The following is a 23221-nucleotide window of genomic DNA, read 5'->3' on the forward strand; positions in this document are numbered from 1 at the left end:
AGGGATAAGTGGGTAATATATCATATAAAATCAGTTAGAATACACCTTCTTTGAGACCGAGAGGTGATAAGAAGTAACATTGTCTCGTTGCTTTTACTTGTTAGAATTAAGACCGCGCGAGAGCGGGTTTTGTCTTGTCGAGTTTGAGTGTTTATGTGCAATTAGTTGATTTAATTTGGGTTGAGTTAAATTGTTCCTCTATTCTTGGTTGCGTAGTATTCGTCTCCATTAGTATAGTGTGTCGAGGAGACCGAGAGGTGAGTCGTCATTTGAACACGTTAATGATTGTTTGTCCGGTTTGTTCTTTAAAATTAACTAAAATAAGTTAGAGTTTGTTAGAGAGACTGAGAGGTAATTTGACTTTCTTAAACACGTTTTAGTTGTGTTATCTTTTATAACCGGTGTCTTGAATATTTTCAATCCGTTGTCTTGTTATTTCTATCAACATGATTCATTCCTAGGTAGACGTTTTTATTCATTGAATTTAAATCAAAGTTTTCTTAAAGTATTTTGTTAACAGTTTTCTTTTAATTAAGTTAAGTAGTTAAATAAAATCTTAAAAATCAAATAAATATTATTTTGGTAAGTCTTAATTAGAGTTTCGTAATTAAAAACGTTTTCACGTGTCTTTGCGTTCGACATCCGGACTTCCTTGATGCTATACTATTTATGATCGGTACACTTGCCGGTTTTGTGTGGTTTCTATAGGATTTTCGTTTTATAAATTTAAAGCTTAATTGTGATTCGTTCTTTATTTATATTATACATTTTCACACATTAAGTTTTTGGCGCCGCTGCCGGGGACACGGTTTGAAGCGTTTTAAGAACGACTCGAGTCAAGATTTTCCTTGTTTACTACTTGTCTTTCTTATTTGTTTTGTTTATTAGTTTAAAATAGTTAGATAATTATAATTTCTTTTATTTATTTTAAATAGTTGTATGCGACGTACTCGATCTCTAGGACCACCAGAAGTTGAAGGATTTCCCGAACCAGAGAGAGAGCTTCTTGAGAGACGTCGTACAAAACCGTCTTCCAGTTCATCTACATCCGTCGGTAATACATTCTTTTCTCCTACTTAATCTGAACCCATCGTTAGGGATAGGATTATGGCCGACGCACCACCGAGGAGGACAGTCGCAGACCAGGCCCGTCCGGTCGATGTTGGCGCGAGATCCAGCATTGCTCCACCAGCTATAGGAGTTCAAACGACCTGGCAGATTCCATCGAACGTTCTAAACACCATTTCCCATTCTGCTCAATTTCACGGGTTGCTCCACGAAAACCCGCATTCACATCTCACTCGCATCGCACGTATTTGCGACACGTTTCATCTTGCCAACGTATCCGAAGACGCCATCAAACTCCGCATCTTCCCGTTCTCACTCGTTGATCAGGCGAGTCTGTGGCTTGAGTCCCTCCCACAGGGATCCATTTCTACTTGGGCCGCCATGCAGACCCAGTTCCTGGAAAAATACGATCCTCCGGCTAAGGCCGCTCGTTTGCGTAACCAGATTCATTCTTTCCAGATGGAGGACACTGAGAGTTTCTACGAGGCGTGGGAGAGATTCAAAAACCTACTTGCTTTATGTCCAAACCACGGCTTGCAGGACTGGGCGGTTGTTGAAAAGTTCTATAACGGAGTGATGTACGCGACTCAGAACATGCTTGACACTGCTGCAGGAGGCAACTTATTGACGACAAAGGATACCGATGAGTGCATTGCCCTATTTAACGGTTTAGCCATGAGTGGATACCAGCAACCACCTTCTAAGAGCACCAAAACCGTCGACGCTTTATCACGCGGTATGCATTCAGTCGACACAAACACCGCCCTCGCGGAACAGGTTGAGGCGTTAGCGAAGATGGTGAAGGACCTGCAGGTGAAGAGTAAATTGTGCGAGATCTGTAGAGGAGGGCATGATACCGTTCAATGCCCTGTAGGTTTCCAGGAGGAGGCAGTCGACTATGTTAACAATCCGAACCGAAACCCTAATTCTTTTAATTCTTATAATTCGGGTTGGAGAGGTAACCAAAATCCTAACTGGAGGAACGGAAATCATTCCGGCTTCCAGCCGCGTCAGAGTCTATTGCAGGATTCCGGTGAAGGAGCGAGTGGTGGGGAGAAGAAGCCCACGCTCGAGGAGATGATGGCACAGGAGACTCAGATGCTGTCGCAGCTTATGACTCGAGAGGATTCCCGTCACAAAGAGACTCAAGAGAAATTTCGGGAACACGAGTCATTTCATGAGAAATCAGGGGGCGTCAATTCAAAATCTTGAGAGGCAGATGGGAGAGATAGCGAATTGTCTGAATGAGAGGCCACCAGGTACACTTCCGAGTAACACTGAGCAGAACCCGAAGGCCTTCGCGAAGGCGGTGACGACGAGGAGCGGTGCAGGGGCATGTAGTAAGCCAGTGAATCAGGGACCTGCGGTAGATGTAGAGGAGCAGGTAGACGAGGAGATTCAGATGGAGTCTCCACAGGCCAAGGTGCATCAGAGGCGAAGCCCAGGAAGTACAGCACAGGCCGAGGACCAGCCATTACCCAGCACACCACCGAGAGTCTACAAACCTAGACTCCCATTCCCCGGGAGAGTCCGCAGGGATAGAGACGAGGAGCAGAACACTAAATTTCTTGATCTCCTGAAACAACTTCACCTTAACATTCCATTTAAATGCCCAAATACGCAAAGTTCCTTAAGGATATTCTTTCTAATAAGGAGAAGTTGGCTGAGGTCTCTTCCATCCCGCTGAGTGCTGGTTGCTCTGCAGTTTTGCAGAGAAAGTTACCGGAAAAGATGTCCGATCCTAGGAGTTTCACGATTCCCTGCATCTTAAGTGACAATACGGTTGTTCATGCACTGGCAGATCTTGGTGCCAGTATTAATCTCATGCCGTATTCCGTGTATCGCAAGTTGGGTTTAGGCGAACCGAGGCCTACCCGTATGAGTATCCAGCTTGCTGATCGTTCTGTAAAATACCCCTAAGGGGTGGTCGAGAACATGCTTGTTCGTGTCGACAAATTCATCTTCCCAGTGGACTTTGTCGTCCTGGACATGAACGATGATGATAGTGTCCCACTCATCTTGGGTCGACCATTCCTTGCCACTGCACAGGTATTGATCGATGTCTGCGAGGTTAAGTTGATTCTGAGAGTTGGGGATGAGAACGTCACCTTTGACGTTCGACAGTCACTGAAACACCCCAAGTCTGCTGATGACTCCTTATACTTCATTGATACCATCATGGAGCATGTCGGGGAGTTTTTCAGCGAAATTTGTGGAGGATCTGCCTCCGACACCCAGATTCTCGATAGGGAGATTCCTGAGATTGAGATGGTTGTCATGACCAATCAGTCCTTAGATGACGACATCGAGTCGCATACCCCTAAATCTGGTGTGTCTGCTGAGATCGTACGAGACGATCCGATGGACCGACCTTCGGTCGAGAGTCCTCCTTCTTCCTTAGAGCTTAGGGATCTGCCTGCCCATCTTGAGTACGCATTTTTAGATGAAGAAAAGAAGCTTCCAGTTATCATTGCATCTGCTTTGACGGAGGTCGAGAAGGAGAAGTTGTTGAGGGTGCTACGAGAGCACAAAGAGGCAATTGCATGGAAGATTATCGACATCAAGGGTATCAACCCTTCGTTTTGCACTCATAAAATCCTCATGGAGGATAATTTCAAAACTGTCGTCCAGCCGCAATGGCGGCTTAATCCGAAAATGCAAGTCGTTAAGAAGGAGATTATCAAACTCCTTGATGTGGGAATCATTTTCCCCATTTCTGATAGTGCTTGGGTGAGTCCAGTTCAAGTGGTTCCCAAAAAGGGTGGCATGACTGTCATCACCAATGAGAGGAACGAGCTTATTCCCACGAGGACTGTGACGGGATGGCGAGTCTGCATTGACTATCGCCGACTGAATGATGCCACCAGGAAAGACCACTTTCCTCTACCCTTCATTGATCAAATGTTGGAGCGTTTAGCGGGTCAGCAGTACTACTGCTTCTTGGATGGTTTCTCCGGGTATTTCCAGATTCCCATAGCTCCCGATGACCAGGAGAAAACCACTTTCACCTGCCCTTACGGTACGTTTGCTTACAAACGTATGCCGTTCGGACTTTGTAACGCTCCGGCCACATTCCAGAGGTGTATGGTGGCCATTTTCCATGATATGATCGAGGACTCCATGGAGGTGTTCATGGACGATTTTTCCGTATTTGGGAGTTCCTTCGATCATTGTTTATCAAATCTCGAGAGGATGATGTCCCGCTGCATTGACACCAACCTAGTCCTTAACTGGGAAAAATGTCATTTCATGGTTCGCGAGGGCATTGTTCTAGGTCATCGAATCTCAAGTGCGGGGATAGAGGTTGACCGGGCAAAGGTCGAGACCATTTCTAATCTTCCCCCGCCTACTTCTGTGAGAGCAATTCGTAGCTTTCTAGGTCATGCCGGGTTCTACCACCGGTTCATCAAAGATTTTTCTAAAATCGCGAGACCCATGACCAAACTCTTGGAGAAGGATGCTCCATTTGTTTTTTCCGAGCAGTGTATCGAGGCGTTTGATCTTCTAAAAGACAAACTCGTTAACGCCCCGATCATGGTTGCTCCCGACTGGTCGTTACCATTCGAGTTGATGTGTGACGCAAGCGACTTCGCAGTCGGAGCGGTTCTTGGACAACGGAAGGATAAACATTTCCATCCGATCTACTATGCGAGCCGGACCTTAAACGGCGCACAGGAAAGCTATACCACTACCGAAAAGGAGCTTTTAGCTGTGGTGTTCGCTTTCGACAAATTTAGGCCCTATCTGGTTTTGTCCAAAAAAATTGTTTATACGGATCATGCTGCTATTCGTTATCTCTTCAGCAAGCAGGATGCCAAACCTCGTCTTATCCGTTGGATCCTGTTGCTTCAAGAGTTTGATATTGAGATCCGTGATAAAAGGGAGCCGAGAATGTTGCGGCCGATCATCTTTCACATCTAGAAGGTGCTGAGTTAAGAGATTCGGGGGGCAGGATCAACGACCTTTTTCCGACGGAAAGTCTCATGTTCATTAAGGCACAGGAGGAGGGTTTTCCATGGTTCGCTGACTTCGCAAACTATCTTGCTGATGGATACCTCCCGAAGATGTCTTACCAGCAAAAGAAGAAATTCTTTGCTGATGTTAAGTTCTACCTATGGGACGACCCGTATCTTTTCCGTGTCGGTGCTGATCAGTTAATTAGGAGATGTGTAGATGCAAAGGAGGGATGGCAGATTTTGAGCCATTGTCATGTGGGACCGACAGGAGGTCACCACGGTGCGAGTTCGACAGCGAAGAAGGTATTTGATTCTGGATTCTATTGGCCTTCTATTTTCAAAGACGCACATGAGTTTGTTAAATATTGTGACCGATGTCAACGTGTTGGTAATATCTCATCCCGGAATGAGATGCCCCAAAATGCAATTCAGGTATGCGAGGTTTTTGACATTTGGGGTATCGATTTTATGGGCCCTTTCCCGTCGTCTAGAGGGAACAAGTACACTCTTGTGGCTGTTGATTACGTTTCCAAGTGGGTCGAGGCCAAAGCATTGCCCACTAACGACGCCCGAGTTGTAGTGAGATTTTAAAAGAGTTGTTTTCCCGTTTTGGAGTCCCGAAGGCCTTGATCAGTGATTGAGGTACTCACTTCTGCAATGCGCAGATGGAGAAGGCGTTGCAGCGCTATGGGGTCACCCACCGGCCTGCGACCGCCTACCACCCACAGACCAGTGGGCAAATAGAAGTGAGTAATCGGGGAATCAAACGTATTCTCGAGAAAACGGTTGGTTCAAGTCGTCGGGATTGGTCCGACAAATTAGATGACGCTCTGTGGACCTTCCGTACAGCCTACAAGACTCCGACTGGTTCCACACCATTTCGGATGATTTATGGGAAGGCATGTCATCTTCCTGTTGAATTGGAACACCGCGCTTCATGGGCTCTTCAGAGGGTTAATCTTGATTTATCCGTCGCTGAGAGTACACGTTTCCATCAGTTGCACGAGTTGGAGGAGCTCCGGGATCACGCATATGCACAATCATTTCGGTATAAGGAGCGGACAAAGGAACTGCATGATAGAAAGCTGAAGGGTAATAAGCAGTTCAAGTGTGGGGATAAAGTTTTATTGTATAATTCCCGGTTGAGGTTATTCCCGGGAAAGTTGAAATCCCGATGGTCAGGGCCGTTCACGGTCACTGAGGTTTTCCCGTATGGCACGATTGAAATACAAGATCGAAGCGGGAAGTTTAAGGTGAACGGCCATAGACTGAAGCACTACATTGGAGAGACGATAACTGATCAAACAGTCGATGTGTTCTACCTCGACTCATTCACCGAGATCTAGGCGTGATGGGTGCATCACTCGGGAGACTGCCCGAGTTGTAGAGTTTGTTTTATGATTCTCTTTATTATCTGTTTTTATTTGTTTTATTTTTAGTTATATTTATAAAAACATAAAAATACAAAAAAAAATCAAAAAAATAAATATTTAATAAAAATAAAAAAAAAATTAAAAAATTCAAAAACACAAAAATATGTTTATTTCTTATGTTTTTGTTTTCTGTTTTGTACGCCGCTACATGCGAGCGAGTATGAGTTGTTACAGGTATCATTATGCGCATGGTAGCTCTGATGACGTTTTGGAACTGGTTCACCCGTGGTTGCGGCCGCGAATGAAATGCTATACGGTCGTTCGAGTCATATACAGCTGATGAAGAATTTGCATCTAAACCAGGGGAGTAACCCGTTCTCTATTTTAATTTTTGTTCTTTAAAGTTTTAATTTTATGCTTTACGTTTTGTTTTTATTTTATTTCTTTTCCTTGTTCTCAACGAGGACGATTTCGTTCTAAGTGTGGGGATGGGAATTTATTTTACTTAGTTGTAGAAAAAAAAAATTTTAAAAATAAAAAGTTTTCATTTGTTTTTCGTTTTCGTACGTTGTTCAAGTTTGAAAATATATATATATATATATAATAATAATAATAAAGAAAAAAAATTAAAAATGTCCCTTGTTTTTAGTTTCTTTTGCGTTAAAGTCGGAGATGATGATTTTATTCGGAAATCGGTTTTTCAAACTACTAATAATATGAGATAAATTAAAGAAAACGCACTTAACTTGGGATGTGTCGGTAGGCTCAGCCTTGAAAATGAAAGGGCAAATTTGATAAAACGGTTAAACGGAAATCTTTTGTGGGTAAAGCGTTTTGTCCGTGGAAAATAAGCAATGAAAGGTCGGGCCATACTCAAGCCTCAAATTTTGGTATGAAAAATTTGAAATATCATGAGTTTTAAAAATCTGAATACGTTATCATATGATGCTTGGGTAGGTTTAACGTTAGAGTATGCCGTGTAGCCTGTGATATAAATCTTAAAATGATAGTTTAGTGTTTTACACCTCATCGGCGTATGGTTTTATAACCTTAAATCCTATATTGATGGGATGCTTCGGGTCCGGAGACCATGGGTCTGTATGCAATCTATTTAGCTGGGTATTCACAATTCCTAAGTGGGGTTGTGGATATTTAAAAATAAAGCCAAAGAGCAAACCCTTATAAGTCTAAAAACATGATCACAAAAAGTACGAAAGTACAAATACACTACAGACTTGATCATCCACGCTGTTAGTCATGTGGGGTCCCCTTGCTCGCGTCTCATTACCATTAAGAAACGGACCACAAGGGACACGCTACATGCAAGCCCTACAGATAAAATTTTGCATACTCACCTATGGTTATGGATTTGGGGTATTGCTTGATAACGGGGGTATGTCATGTTGTGGGGAGCACTGGCTATAAATAATTGAACCTTAATCATATCTGATGGCTGCTTGGTAGACTTTGATGCTTAAGCTTAGGTGGATAAACAATACCCTTGATCGTCTTAACTATTCATAAATGTGGAGCAACAAAGTTTTAATTCTGCTAACTTTGAGGTTTAAGTCAAGTTGGGGTGGTCTGGTCTGGTAAAAGCAGAAAATAAGTGGGTCTTAATTGTGTAAACCACTAAGTAATATTATTGTCGGATCTTATTTGTCCCGGTAAAGATTAAGGCATGGGTTTAGGTGGACAACAATATCGATGATCGCGGTTTTTGCGTTTTTCTGAGCTTTAAAATCTAACCTATATGTTTGATTTAACTTTGATTTTCCGATTCTGATCCAACTGCATTAGACTTTTTCAGGGACGAAAAAGGTTTAAGTGTGGGGATGTTTGATGTGTTGTAAAACACATTGACTTTCCGTAGCATTTTTATCATGTTTTAATTGTTTTTAGTTTAATTATTAAGTGTTATGGTTTGTTTATGATTGATTTTACAAAGTTGAATATTTATTTGTAGGTTTATAGAAGATGGTGAAAAAAGAGGCAATTTGGAAGAGTTTAGGGGTCTTTTTGGTCAAAGTTTAATAGTTAAAGCAAGGCCCGGTCCAAGGCCATAAGTTAAAAGCCTTATAATATATTATATTAAGTTAATATCAGATGTAATCAGCCATTCTTCATCCCATAATCCCGAAAATCAAAACCCTAACCCCAAGAACCCTAAGTTCCGATCAGACAAGCTGCCGCCGGCGGAAAAAAGAAGAAAAAAGGAAGAAAGCTGTGGCGGCTGAGGCTGTTGACGGCTGAGGAAGGAAGAAGGGATCTTTGTGCAGCTGCTAGGGGTTTCAAACATCCAAAATCTCAGCCATAAACCTTTAGTATACATCTCTAAACTTCGTTTATCTTTCAATAACCCTAACTTTGATTGATTTGGTCTTTTTAATTGAATTGTTTTGCAATTGTTTGATTGTTAGACTTGTTATTGATTAAGTTTGGATCTTGATTGAATTTTATAATGTTTATGATGATGTTTATGGTGTTTTTATTAAGTGTTTGTGGCTGTCCAAAAGTGATGAGTGGCTAAACTAGTTTGTTCTACCTAGGATAGATGATTGTTGCATAGTTTTAACTTGTTTAATGGATTGTTAATGTTCAAGACTTAAATTATTGATGTAAAGTTTAACTAAACCATGAATTAAATTGTGTGTGATGGCTGTGTTTTGTTTGTAATTACTTATAATCCTCTTGCATTAGTTAATTGAATCGGTTTTGATTAATTGATTGCTTGTTAAGCTCTCTACTTGGTGTTTTGGGTTTATTTGCGGGGTGTACAACCGTAGGGATAAGTGGGTAATATATCATATAAAATCAGTTAGAATACACCTTCTTTGAGACCGAGAGGTGATAAGAAGTAACATTGTCTCGTTGCTTTTACTTGTTAGAATTAAGACCGCGCGAGAGCGGGTTTTGTCTTGTCGAGTTTGAGTGTTTATGTGCAATTAGTTGATTTAATTTGGGTTGAGTTAAATTGTTCCTCTATTCTTGGTTGCGTAGTATTCGTCTCCATTAGTATAGTGTGTCGAGGAGACCGAGAGGTGAGTCGTCATTTGAACACGTTAATGATTGTTTGTCCGGTTTGTTCTTTAAAATTAACTAAAATAAGTTAGAGTTTGTTAGAGAGACTGAGAGGTAATTTGACTTTCTTAAACACGTTTTAGTTGTGTTATCTTTTATAACCGGTGTCTTGAATATTTTCAATCCGTTGTCTTGTTATTTCTATCAACATGATTCATTCCTAGGTAGACATTTTTATTCATTGAAATTAAATCAAAGTTTTCTTAAAGTATTTTGTTAACAGTTTTCTTTTAATTAAGTTAAGTAGTTAAATAAAATCTTAAAAATCAAATAAATATTATTTTGGTAAGTCTTAATTAGAGTTTCGTAATTAAAAACGTTTTCACGTGTCTTTGCGTTCGACATCCGGACTTCCTTGATGCTATACTATTTATTATCGGTACACTTGCCGGTTTTATGTGGTTTCTATAGGATTTTCGTTTTTATAAATTTAAAGCTTAATTGTGATTCGTTCTTTATTTATATTATACATTTTCACACATCAGGGGCTCTGCCCCTTGGACCACCCTGCTAGGGGCTGCCGCCCCTAGAAACCCGCTGCCAGGGGCGCTGCCCCCGGACCCCCGTTCGTTGTGGGTAATATAAAGATAGAAATACAATACGAGTAGTGATAGTTAATTAATACGTGTAAATGTTATACGGTTAGTCGTGCACAGCTCAAGAAAGGAATAACTATAAACGGAGAACGTAACCGCATTCAGGTGAGTTTCTAGCCCCATTTCTTTGTTATGTTTTCGGGGCTGTGTGCATACTCAATGTGATAGTTAATACACTTACCTTAAATGGTAAGTGTATGCCATGTACGATTTATATGTTATGTATGTATATCTTAAATGTGAATGAAAGCTTATCGATACGTGAACGATCTTCGGATATTACACGTGTTGACAAGGGAGGTATGTATATTGAAAGCTTTTCGGTACGTGAACGATCTTCGGATATTGCACGTGCTAACAAGGGAGGTATGTTTATGATAGATGGATGTGTATGATAGATATATGTACAACATATGAATATGTATGAATGATTAAAGAAAGTATGTATGTTATGGGCATGTATAGACAGTATATACGAAGATGAAGAAAGAGGGATCAGACCCTAATAATATTTGAGATAGAGAAGAAAGGGATCAGACCCTAATAATATCTGAGATAGAGAAGTAAAAAGGGATCAGACCCTAATAATATCTGAGATAGACAAGAAAGAGATCAGACCCTAATAATATCTGAGATAGACAAAGGAAAGAGGGATCAGACCCTAATAATATCTGAGATAGAAAAGGAAGGGATCGGGCCCTAATAATATCCGAGATAGAAAAAGACAATAATTTATATAGTATGAAAGTAATAAAGTATGAACGTATGTATGAACTTATGTAATGAAAGTAAATTAGTAAAGAAACGATTATGTGTCTTCGGATGCATAATCGAAGTAAGTGTATGTATGGTATAATGTGTGATTAACTAGAACTCACTCAGCGTAGCTGACTTTTAGTATGCACGCAGGTTAACAGATTGAGACAGTTGGTTTGAGATGGACACATGGCAAGTTTGAAGAGGCTGGCATCTGAATATTGTCATGATGTTTTGAATGTTATAATTTATGTTATGTTTTAAAAGACAAATTATGGATAATTGTAATGAATGGTTGATATTTTATATTATTCCGTGAAAGTTTTAATTAACTCTGATATTTAGAACTGTGTTTATGAGTAAATCCAACACCGAATGTAAGGAACCGGTAACGGGGCCTTACATGGTCTACCTAAAATTTCGCTACTGGAAGCTCCCAGCACGTGGGCAATGAACGTTGGAAGAGTGGTGGAATAGTGGCGGATGGTTAGGACTTTTAGTTATATGTATTTTCTTTATAAACATCGAGATATGATCGATCAGAAATCACTTGTATTCACAGACACTTAAAGCAGAACTTATAATTCTCTCTATACACTAGCATTCTATTGTAACATCGATCACAATCTCCAAATATTTGTAACCTTTTTTGTGATTAATAAAGTGGTGATCGACGAGTTGTCATCACCCGGGGTTTTTTTCTTTTGATCTGAACAAGATCAAAAGGTTTTTCCTCGCAACAAATCTTGGTGTTCATTTCATTTTCGTTCATATAATCATTGTTATTAGCATAGCACTACACCTCACATTTACGGATTTGGATACATTATCCTTAGCAGATTTTTATCCAAAACACCTGATTAACTAGAACTCACTCAACGTAGCTGACTTTTAGTATGTACGCGGGTGAATAGGTTGAGGCAGCTCGCTTGAATAAGGACACATGGCATTTGACTGAAGATACTGCCATCTTGAGAAGAATGTTGTGATGTTTAAAATAACTTTTTAAATTATGTTTAAAGACAAAAGTTGTTTATTTTGAAAAGATTTGAATGATTATGTAATATATGTTTGAAGTTTTATATTACGCGAAAAGTTTTAATTAACTATGTTATTTAGAACTGTGTTTATTAGTAAATCCAACGCTAAAGTAGGGCACTAGGACCGTGACCTTACAATTTACATTTAATAAAAATTGAACTCATATATTGAAATGACTTAAAAGATAATGACCATATATTGAAATAAGTTGAAAAAATGTGAGAATGATTAAGAGATTGACAAGTGAGAAAAATAAATAGTCTTTTATTAAAATAGATAGATGTTTGAATTTACAAATCAATCCCTTTATTGAAGTTGTATCCGTTTTTTCAAAAGTTTATGAACAAAAACAACAAACACTTGATATGGACTAATTTACATTAATTTTATATTAAATTGAATAAAGTACATATTAAATTAATAATTTTTTTTAATTAAAGAGAAAAAGAAAGAAACAAGGTGTATTTTTAATCAGGCCTGAAATCTATGAGATTTGTTTTTAGAAAATGTATCATATTTTATACATTAAGCAAGAAAATGTAATAATATATCGGTATTTTGAAAAAGAGGAAAATTTTTTTATATCTTTGATATCTTTTACAACTCATCGTTTACATTAAAAGTGCTCTAATATAAATATTAAGTTTGATATATTTGTTTACTTTTTTATGCTTAACAAATCCTACATTTATTTTCTTTATGTTTTCAATCAACAAACTTTTTTGTTTAATTTAAAAGGTATATAACATTTATTTTCTTTATCTTTTCATTCAAACCAACTTTTTCAACTTTTTTGTTTGACTTAAAAAGTATATAAGTCAATAAGGTTACTAATCAAACTAATTGCATTATCAACTGCTTATTAATTTAGATATGTTTTTAATTTTTATTTTAGTTATTATTTAGGCCTTTTTCTTTCTATTTTTAATTAAATATGTTTTTATTGTTTTATATTTTAGGTCAGTTTTCTAAAATTGTTTTAAGTTTTAAGTTTAATTTTAAAATATGTTATTTTCCGATAACAAATTTTATGTGTTTTTATTATTTAATTTATAATATATAAAAAATATAAAATAATAAATTATAAATAGTATAAATTGATATAGATTAAATAAAGGAAAAAATAAGTGACGAGGTGACGGCTTGAAACAAGAACTAAAAATATCTCCGATGTGATATTTAGTTCTAACTTAACATTGTTAAGAATTCTAAACAGAATAAATGCACATTAGTGGTGATGTTTAGTTTATAGCATATTCATAAAACTAGGCTCAATATAACTAATTTTTCATTTATATTTTGTAACCAATTCCAATCTCACACTTTAATTATCTTTTTTTTTAACTAAAAATAATTTCTTTTTGTTTGTTTTTGTTTTTACTTTCAACAGTACATTTTTTAATAAAAACATAGTATTGTTGATGTAATTATAAAAAAAATAATATTTTTTGTGTGTGTTTGCGTGCAGTTGTTTTATTTATTGTTTATGTAATTTTAAATTTTTATTTATAAAATTTTTATTTTAAATCTATTTACTAGAACTATTTTATTTTTAAATAATATGAAATAAAAAATAAGATGCCTATAAAAGTATTTTAGTTTATAGAAATAAAATACAGAAGTGAGTGATTATGTGGAATATATAGGTGTTTAAAAGTAGATGTAGTGTTGGAGGGAAAATGAAAATTTTTCGTGGTTAATAGTGGATGAGTGAAAATCTAATATGACAGCTGATGTGACGCGTTTAATTTTTCTCATCCACCATTGTGGATACTCTAAGACTATGCGTAGTGAGGAGCTACAAACTGGGAGATAAGTGACATGTGACGCATAGTTAGTAAATGAACAATTTTTATTTTTGAGTGTAACGGGTTTCATAACCCCATCACATCGTCATATCATTTTTATATTTTATTTTTATTATTAAATTAAACAAATAAAAGCTATTTAGATTAAATAAATAAAAAATACATGAAAATTAAAAAATAAATACCGAAAAAAATACATAACAAAAAAAACCCATAAAATTTGCGCATTTTTTTATCATCGTCGTTGTTTCAATAACGCGGCCTCTTTGGTAAGCCCCTTGGAGACGAGGTACTCATAGTCTCGTTCAATTTGCCGCAATTCAAATAGACCGGCAAGCCGATCGTTGGTTTTGTTGCTAGCACGGAAGGTAGCGAAACGTTCCACATTTTAGGCTTCGAAACGACCAAACATATTGTTTAGACAGTCCAATTCTTCGCGGCTCCTCCACATCGGCTCGTGTCGACGACGAATCCTCCACATCTTTTTAATTCTTTTCTCTCCCGCGGAGTCGAACTAACTCTTGTACGGCGTCTTTATATAAATAAACTGTGTCTTCCTCGTATTCGTCAACGAGGTTGAAGTTATGAGCATCGGAGGGTGACGTGGGGTCGAAGTCTCACTAAAAAATAAACCAAATACAACTAATTAGATATGGGTAAGTGGGTATCGAAAACAGGGGTTTGTGGAATGCGTACTAGTAGCTTTATCAAATAATTAAATTAAACTAAATTGTGGAAAAAGTAAATTCCGATTTTTATTGATTTGTTTTACTTAACCAAAATGAAATAAACTAGCTTGCAAATCAAAGTTTAAGTTTTGTAAATCGATTAAGTTAAATCGATCATCCTAGATTTCAGGTTTAAATCAACACTAATGTTCATGCTTACTAGAAAGAACCACATAAACATATCTTATATTTGATTACTTGTTTGTGATAAAAGGGAACTAAGCACTAGGATTCCTATAATGCAAGGTTGTTACCCGATGACCAATTAACTATATCCCACCCTAATCCCTTCCATGATATCTTGATTGCCAATGGCACCAAGAATGTATGGTTTAGATCATGATCAAACACAAGCAACAATTTACAACCAAATAATCGAATACCATAACGACAAAACAAACATTGCAAAGTTATTATTTTACAAATCCAAGCATAAACATAGTGTATTAATTAATCCTTACATCCAAAATGATCACCAATGGAATTAGCCACTCATGGTGTGGTGAATCATCATCACATCAATTGTATTATTCATATGAATCAAAGACACAAAACCAATGATTGAAATAACCCAAATAGTGTTTTTCTCTCTCAAAATCGCCTCCAAGTCGTCCCAATTGAAAAGATAGATGAAAAGACACCCAAAAAGATGTCTAAACACTTATTCAAATCGGTAGTTACGCTCGGACCATGGCCTACGGTCCAGACCGTGGGCCACGGTGCCCCTATAAGGCCACGGTACAATGTGAACTGTCTTCTTGGTGTCAGATTGACCGTGGCCTACGGTTAACTACGTAGGCCACGGTGGTCTTCATTTTCAGCATCTTTTATTTTGGCACTTTTGGTCCGTTGAGCTTTCTTGAACTCGTCCAGTAACTTCCAAACTTCTGTATTAGCTCCCAAAAGCTCCTTTTAACCTGCAAATAAGTCGTGTGGCCGTAGTTATCCATTTCTAACAATTTAACATTCAAAATATAGATATTTAACTCGTTTAAGCTCAATTACGGGCCATCCTCTAATACACCTGTCACATCCCCACACTTAACCATTGCTTCCCACAAGCGACACCTCAAACAACATTTTTTTTTATTTTTAACTAACAACCACCATACATACCAAACAATCCTGGTGTAGTCAAGGTCGCAAGTCATACCCTATTCTCTCGTTACTATAGGTTTGCACTAGTATACTTGATATTATATTTAAAACATAGAATTCTAATCAAACCTAACATGATTTTGGTTTTTACCCACACATAACACACCTTCACACGTTAACGCTCTTTTCGGTGATCGTTCACATATATTCAATCGTAACAAATTCTTCTCGCATACGCTTGTACTACCGTCAAATCTCCACCTATATAAATTCTTTGACACAAATGCAAATCAAGAAAACTTAAAACGGGTTTTAACGGGGCTAGGTGTAAGGGTATGGAAGGGGAATATTGAAAGTAGCTCAGGCGATCTGATCCGGCTTATTACAAACAAACTAAGTAAACAATGAAATAAACAACTATATACACCACTAACTTCTCTTTTTTTTTCGTCACTCCATACTTTGAACAATGAATCACAACTATTTTTAACATTGAAACTAATAAACATAATACTAAATACTTCATAACAATTACTAAGCAACAATACAATTACAAGAAATAACCTATTAAACTGGATCGTCTAGCAAATGTAACAACGGGGTTGATTGATACAAGAAATAAGTCCAATAATGGCTTCTAAAGGACCAACCCCATGCCCCTCTCATTAACCACGCTCATATATGTAATGTATGAGGCCCAATCCCCAAAACCTATACTCGCACTCATCCAGACGAGGCTTTAACCTAATTTCCTCTATCACTTTTGCACTCATGCCATGCTATGGTCTCGAAATGCATTGACCGCACAAGTTCTAACGGAGAATACCAAATCTCTCACAATTCTTTACTTTATCAATACATAAGTGTATATGGACATGTTACGTAAGTTATTTTACCGAAAGCATGCTAACCTTGACTAGAATACTAAACATCCCTGTTTCTAAAACAATTAGGCAAGCTTGTCCATTAGGGAATTGTGACCATGAAGAGGGACCAAAACCTCACCCCACCATCTTACCACTTTCTGTTTTTCTTTTAATTTTCTTTTAGTTTTCTTTTTTTTTAGAAAAATTTTGAAAAAAGAAAAATTCCCCCATCCCTAAACTTTGGATACATTGTCCCCAATGAATGGTTTGTAGAGAATAAAAACAAAGATACTACTAATTAAAACTCCACTTCCTTGCATAATCCAAAACACTCAATCAACAAGTGTTTCATCCTCCTTCCATCCACCCAAATATCGAAACCAACAAAAGATAAAAAAAACCTATACACATAATATACAAAATGGAGTTAACCTAACGCGATGAAGAGTCATTCAATAGTAAGGCGGTTGGGGCCCAAAGATGGACGTCATGAAGTCCGAAAATTCACCAAAACTAAACGCCCCATTGCCGCTACTACTACCCTCTCTAGATGGTGGTGGTGGTGCCATTCCTTGCATCGGTTCTACCTACATTGAATGATGTAGAGCTGGTTCGGGGTAACGCACAGACCCGTCAAACGGCGATAAAGTCGTGTAATCCACGCTGGGTGGATCCGGTACAACTGGCTCACCCACATGCCATTGATCGTGCATTCTTCGATTTCGATTATCTAAATACTGCATATTGATTTCTTGCTCTCGCCCATAAGCTTGAGCACAGTTCCACATTTCCAAACGATCGTGTCTTTATTTTTCCGCACGTTCGGCATTTGCCCCATAAAATTTTGACGGTAAAAAACGGCCCGAGACTCCTCCGACCAATTGTTGTAAGTCGAAGGCCTATTCCTTTCTACCACCTCATTGATTGACCACATGTGGGACAAACTACTCTCATATGATGCATAACCCGGCGAATAATCCCAACTCCCGTGTTGGGAACTACCAGCACCCCCAGTTTCCATATCCTCCGGTTCACTCGTTTCCTCTTCTTCTTCTTCCTCTTCCTCTCCCAACTCGGCCTCCACATATTCTCTCAACACTATCCATCTCACATGATCACTTTTAAGATGATGATATCTATACGCTTTTGTATTTGTTCAACCCAACCCCAAATATTTCAACATGCGCTCCTTGAACGTTTTCGTCATCCCAACAAAATTTTCTTGAATAACCCCATGCACTTAAGTATCGTTGTGATCAATCGACATTGCGGTATTAATTTCCGTTTTTTACTTTCTCGGCTGATCCATATATTATTCATGACCAAGTAATGGAAGGAAATTAGTGGTTTCCCACACATCAACGCATAATCGAAATGTCTCCCCGACGGGGTACCACAATGGTTAGGCAAATCGTCAACAACAACTTCGCTTCAATTTTTAAATCAGTCCTCCTTATCGATGAACTCATACCCCTACCACCTTTGAGGACTTTTGCTAACATAGTATTCCATTGAGGGTGTTTGTCGGGTTCATTAAACAAGTCTTTCACAATTGGGTAAACGTACAAGTTAGTAGGCTTGCTATCGAATATGGCAATCTGATTAAAGGTGTCAAAGGACATACCACCTTGTTTCCACCCACCGTGCCAATCAATTTCATGTCAGTGGACACCTCAAATTTGATACCCACTCTTCAATTTCCCTGTCGTACAATGTGTTGTGTTCCTCATCATAGCACTTAAGATATGCATCCCAACCTAATGCTTCAAATTTATCAAACACACCAAATGCTTCAAAACCTGGACCAGTCACCTCTTTTTCGCACATAAATGTGCCACTCCTCTTTTGCAACGTTCTCAATTTATCTCTAAACAATTCGGGTTGCCATTTTAAAGGATAGCTTGACAACACCCCGCTTCTCTAGTTTGGTTTCGGAATCTGCACTCGCTCTTGCTCTTGCTCTTTTTGCATTCTTTGCCTCTTTGCTTGAGCCGCTCGACCACTAGAAGATGTGGCTTTCCCTTTTCCTTTTTCTGAGGTTCTACCCGTCCACACACATAAATCACCCATAACAAACCAAGTTAATTCAATCGGTGCTTCCCCACACTTGCTCGTTATTATGGTTGTGGATATTCAACAACTTATTCAATTCACCAAAGTCTCAAAACACAAATAAACACTTGATCTACAACTTTTTAACTTAAAAACCATATGTTTAAAGAACTTATCTACTATCCACAACCACAATGTATCACCATTACACTAATTAACCAAACAAGTCTAACCAATTCTACCATATCAAATTTTCAATGTATACAAAAAATTGAAAAAGAACATACCTTGATTGTTGCGTAAGATGATAAAATACTACTTCTTCCACAAAAAGCAAATATCCCCAAATTTCCTTGAAAATTTCGGAACCCAAATGCTCAAAAATCGGATTAACACTTAGAAGTTAGTGAAAATCGAGTTGATATTCTTAATCCTTACGAAAATCCACTCAAAATAGGGTAAAAAACCTTAGGAATTGATGGTTGTTTGAGAAAGTTATGGTTATGGAGGTTAGGCTTTTTAGAGAAAGTGAGGAAGAAAGAGGTGAATGTGAAAGAAGAAAGAGGGAAGTGGGTATATTATGTGGTTGTAAATTGTTTAAAAGATTATTTTTGTTTTATTTTTATTATAAAACCGATGACTTGCTGCAAGTGTATTCAAAGCACCGTGGGCCACGGTGGTGACCGTGGTCCACGGTCAAATTGATTCAAATGGGACAGAACAAATTGTACCCTGGTGTGTTTGTCCACCGTGACCCACGGTCCAGCTGGTGCAAAAATTATTAATTTTTTTAACAAAAATAAAAACACTTAATAATTACCTAAAAAACAAAATACCTTATAAAAACAAAATTTACCCTACCCCCCCCCCCCACCCATAAAAAAAGCCGAGTTATCCCCAACACGATAAAGAAATTCGTGAGAATTTCCCCACACTTGAGTTGGACACACTCCAAAACAAGAAAGGTAATTTTAAAACCAAATTAAACAAAAACTAAATTATACAACACACATGGGCCTTTTACAAGGTAGGTCCATCCAGTGAGCTTAGAATGAAACTCACATTGTCATGTTCAATCATATTAACATCTTTCCCTTCTGGGTATGGTTTAAAGCGATGTCCATTCACAACTTGTTTAACTTGATTTTGCATGTCTTCAATCTCAACATCACCAAACCTTCCTACTCGTGTGATGATATAAGCTCCCCTCCACTTGCTTTTGAGCTTCCCGGGAAACCGTTTGAGACTTGAGTTGTAGAGCCACACCTTTTGCCCCAACTTCAAATGTTCGCTTCCTTATCTTAGCATCATGCACCCTTTTTATTTTTTCTTTGTAAGCCGAGGCACATTCATATGCTTCATCCCGAAATTCTTCTAACTCGCTTAACTTCAATTTCCTCAACTCACCGGCTTCATTATAATTCATATTCACATTCTTAATTGCCCATAGCACCCGGTGAGCCAACTCCATTGGCAAATGACAACCCTTCCCATACACCAACCGATACATAGTGGTACCAATCAGTGTCTTGTAGGTGGTGCAATATGCCGATAATGCATCATCCAATATAACCGACCAATCTTTCCAATCGACCCGAATCGTCTTTATTAAAATGTCCTTAATTTATCGATTGGAAACTTCAACTTGGCCACTCCGTTTAAGGATGGTAAAGCGTTGCAATTCGGTGATTGGCACCATAACGTTTTAACAACTTGCCAAACGTGAAGTTCTTGAAGTGTGATCCACCATCGCTTATAATTGCTCTTGGAATTCCAAATCTTGAGAAAATGTTTGATTGTACAAACTTGCACACCACGGAGTGATCATTAGTTCTTATTGCAACCGCTTCAACCCACTTTGACACATAATTGACCGCAACAAGAATGTATAGATACCCATATGAGTGCGGAAACGAGCCCATGAAGTCTATGACCCAAACATCAAAAATGTCAACCACCAAGATGGGTTGTAAAGGCATTTCATTCCTTTTTGATATTCCCCCATTCTTTGACAATTTAAGCAATGCCGAGCATATTCATTGGCATCCTTAAAAGGTGTTGGCCAATAAAACCCGCACGTGAGAACTCTATACCCCATTTTACAGCCACTAAAATGGCCCCCACATGCCGACGAATGAGCGCGTCTCAAAATATTTTCCACTTCTATCTCGGGTATACATCGTCTAAGAATTTGATCCGCACCCAATTTGAAAAGATCCAGTTCATCCCAAATGTATCGTTTGACTTGGGCCATGAACTGTTGTCTCCGTTTATTTGACCAATGTTCTGGAATCGTACCCGTGGCTAAATAGTTAACATAGTGAGCATACCACGATGCGGTTGAAACGGCAGGCAACTGTTCATCCGGAAAATTTTCATTTATCTCCGTCGGATCATCAACACCTTCAAGTGGAATCCGAGACAGGTGATTCGCTACTACATTCTCATAAACTTTATTGACACGGATTTCGAGATCAAACTCTTGCAACAGTAACACCTATCGAATCAAGCGCGGTTTTGCATCTTTCTTTTCCATCAAATATCGGACTGCACTATGATCTGAATAAACCAAAACTTTACTTCCCAAGATATACGAACGGAACTAGTCTAAGGCATACACCACCGCAAGCAACTCTTTTTCGGTAGTGGTGTAATTCAATTATGCCTCGGGTAAAGTTTTGCTCGCATAGTAAATCACCACTGGCTTTTATCAAGTCTTTGACCCAATACCGCTCCAACCGTGCTATCACTATCATCACACATAATTTCGAATGGATTTGACCAATCCGACGATTGCAAAATGGGTGCTTGCACTAATTTTTCCTTCAAACTATCAAAAGCTTGCAAACACTCATTAGTAAACTCAAAAGGGACATCCTTCAATAAGAGATTACATAAAGGTTTTGAAATTGCACTAAAAACTTTAATAAATCTCCTATAGAATCCGGCATGTCCCAAAAATGATCTCACCCCTTTAACATTTTTCAGGGGTGGGTAACAAAGATGAAATTACTTTATTTTTTGCTTGATCAACTTCCATCCCCCTACTTGAGACCACATGACCCAACAAAATGCCCTCTTGTACCATGAAATGACTTTCCTCTCAAATTAAAACCAACTTTGTCTCAACACATCGTTTCAAAACTCTTTCTAAATCATTGAGACAAGACTCGAAAGTTGGGCCGAAAATGGAAAAGTCATTCATAAAAACCTCAAGTGAATCCTCGACCATGTCTGGAAAAATACTCATCATACATCTTTGAAAAGTGGTCGGGGCATTACACAATCCAAATGGCATCCGCCTAAAGGAAAAAGTATCATATGGACAAGTGAAGGTGGTTTTGTGTTGGTCATCCGGGTGAATTGCAATTTGATTATAACTCGAATACCCATCCAAAACAAAATAATATTTTGACCTGAAAGTTTTTCAATTATTTGGTCAATGAATGGCAACGGGAAATGGTCTTTTGAGGTGGCGGTATTTAATTTCCTATAATCGATACACGCTCGCCACCCGGTTTCCGGTCGGGTGGAGATTTGTTCACCCTTATCGTCTTTTATTACCTGGATGCTGACTTTCTTGGGCACTACCTATGCCGGGTTCACCCATGCACTGTCTGAAATGGGATATATGATCCCCGCATCCAACCACTTGATCACCTCTTTTTTCACCAGTTCTTGCAAGTTCGGGTTCAATCTCCTTTGAGTCTCTCTCGTTGGTTTAGACTCCTCATCTGCAATTATTTTATGCATAACAATATAAGGACTAATACATTTTAAATCAGCAAGTGTCCATCCAATGGCCGCCTTATGTGCTTCCAAAACTTTCGCCAATGCCCGCTCTTGATCTTCCTCCAAGTTAGAAGCAATGATAACCGGGAGGGTTTCATTCTCTCCTAAAAATGCATACTTCAAACGGCTCGGAAGTTCCTTCATTTCAACCTTTGGTGGACACTCCAAAGATGGTTTTGTGTCCGAGTTAATCTCCGTTGGTAGGCTCTCGAATTGATGTGTCCATGGCGGTCTTCCCTCTTGCATAGCTAGAGCATCTTGTTTTTGCTCCTCCATCTGCAAAGCACACACGTGTACCTATTCAGAATCATCACAAATACAAGCTTTCACCCAATCCTCATCATATTCGTGAGTAATACAATGATCCACCACATCTGCCATAAAACACTCTTCACCACTTAAAGAATTAGAAGCATTAGTAAAAACATTAAGGCACATTTTTTTATTACCCAATGACATGCCAACGGTACCAAATCTACAATCAATGATCGCATGAGCGGTGTTCAAAAATGGACGACCCAAGATAACATTTTGTTATTGACTTGAGTCAGCCAATGAACAATCCAATACCAAAAAGTCAACAGGATAATAAAAATCCTCCACTTTAACAATCACATCCCGCACAATCCCACTGGGGAGTTTATGAGACAAATCAGCCAATACAACCGTGGTCTCAACACGTTTCAAATGACCAACGTCGTATTGGTCATATAAACCCCCCGGGAGAATACTCACACCAGCTCCAAGATATAACAATGCCCTTGACATTTGAAAAACACCAACTTAAATATTAATTAAAGGCGTTCCCGGATCTTGAAGCTTAGGAAGAAGATCTCCTTTTATAACTGCACTTACTCGCTCGGTCAAATCAACCCATTTAGGCACTTTTTGTTGTCTCTTTTAAGTGCATAATACTTTTAAAAACTTTGCGTATGAGGGGAGTTTGATTGCCTCAAGTAAAGGTAAGTTTACTTTTACCTGTTTAAACACCCCCCACATTTCCTCC

The 23221-nt window shown here is 38.4% G+C and overlaps 1 protein-coding gene across 1 annotated transcript; it reads right to left on the reverse strand.

Moving 5' to 3' along the window:
• Nucleotides 1-20081: 20081 nt before the first annotated feature.
• LOC143622223 (uncharacterized) lies at nucleotides 20082-22983 on the reverse strand. Its single transcript, XM_077093424.1, has 4 exons — nucleotides 22786-22983; nucleotides 22084-22512; nucleotides 20517-20920; nucleotides 20082-20409 (listed from the first exon to the last, which is right to left on the reverse strand). Exons 1-4 carry the CDS (start codon nucleotides 22981-22983, stop codon nucleotides 20082-20084), a joined length of 1359 nt encoding a protein of 452 aa, XP_076949539.1.
• Between the last annotated feature and the right edge of the window lie 238 nt (nucleotides 22984-23221).

Source organism: Bidens hawaiensis, unplaced genomic scaffold, assembly GCF_021521415.1.
Source record: "Bidens hawaiensis isolate Kalapana, Puna unplaced genomic scaffold, B.hawaiensis_p1.1 tig00003115_1, whole genome shotgun sequence".
In the NCBI taxonomy this organism is placed as follows: domain Eukaryota; kingdom Viridiplantae; phylum Streptophyta; class Magnoliopsida; order Asterales; family Asteraceae; genus Bidens; species Bidens hawaiensis.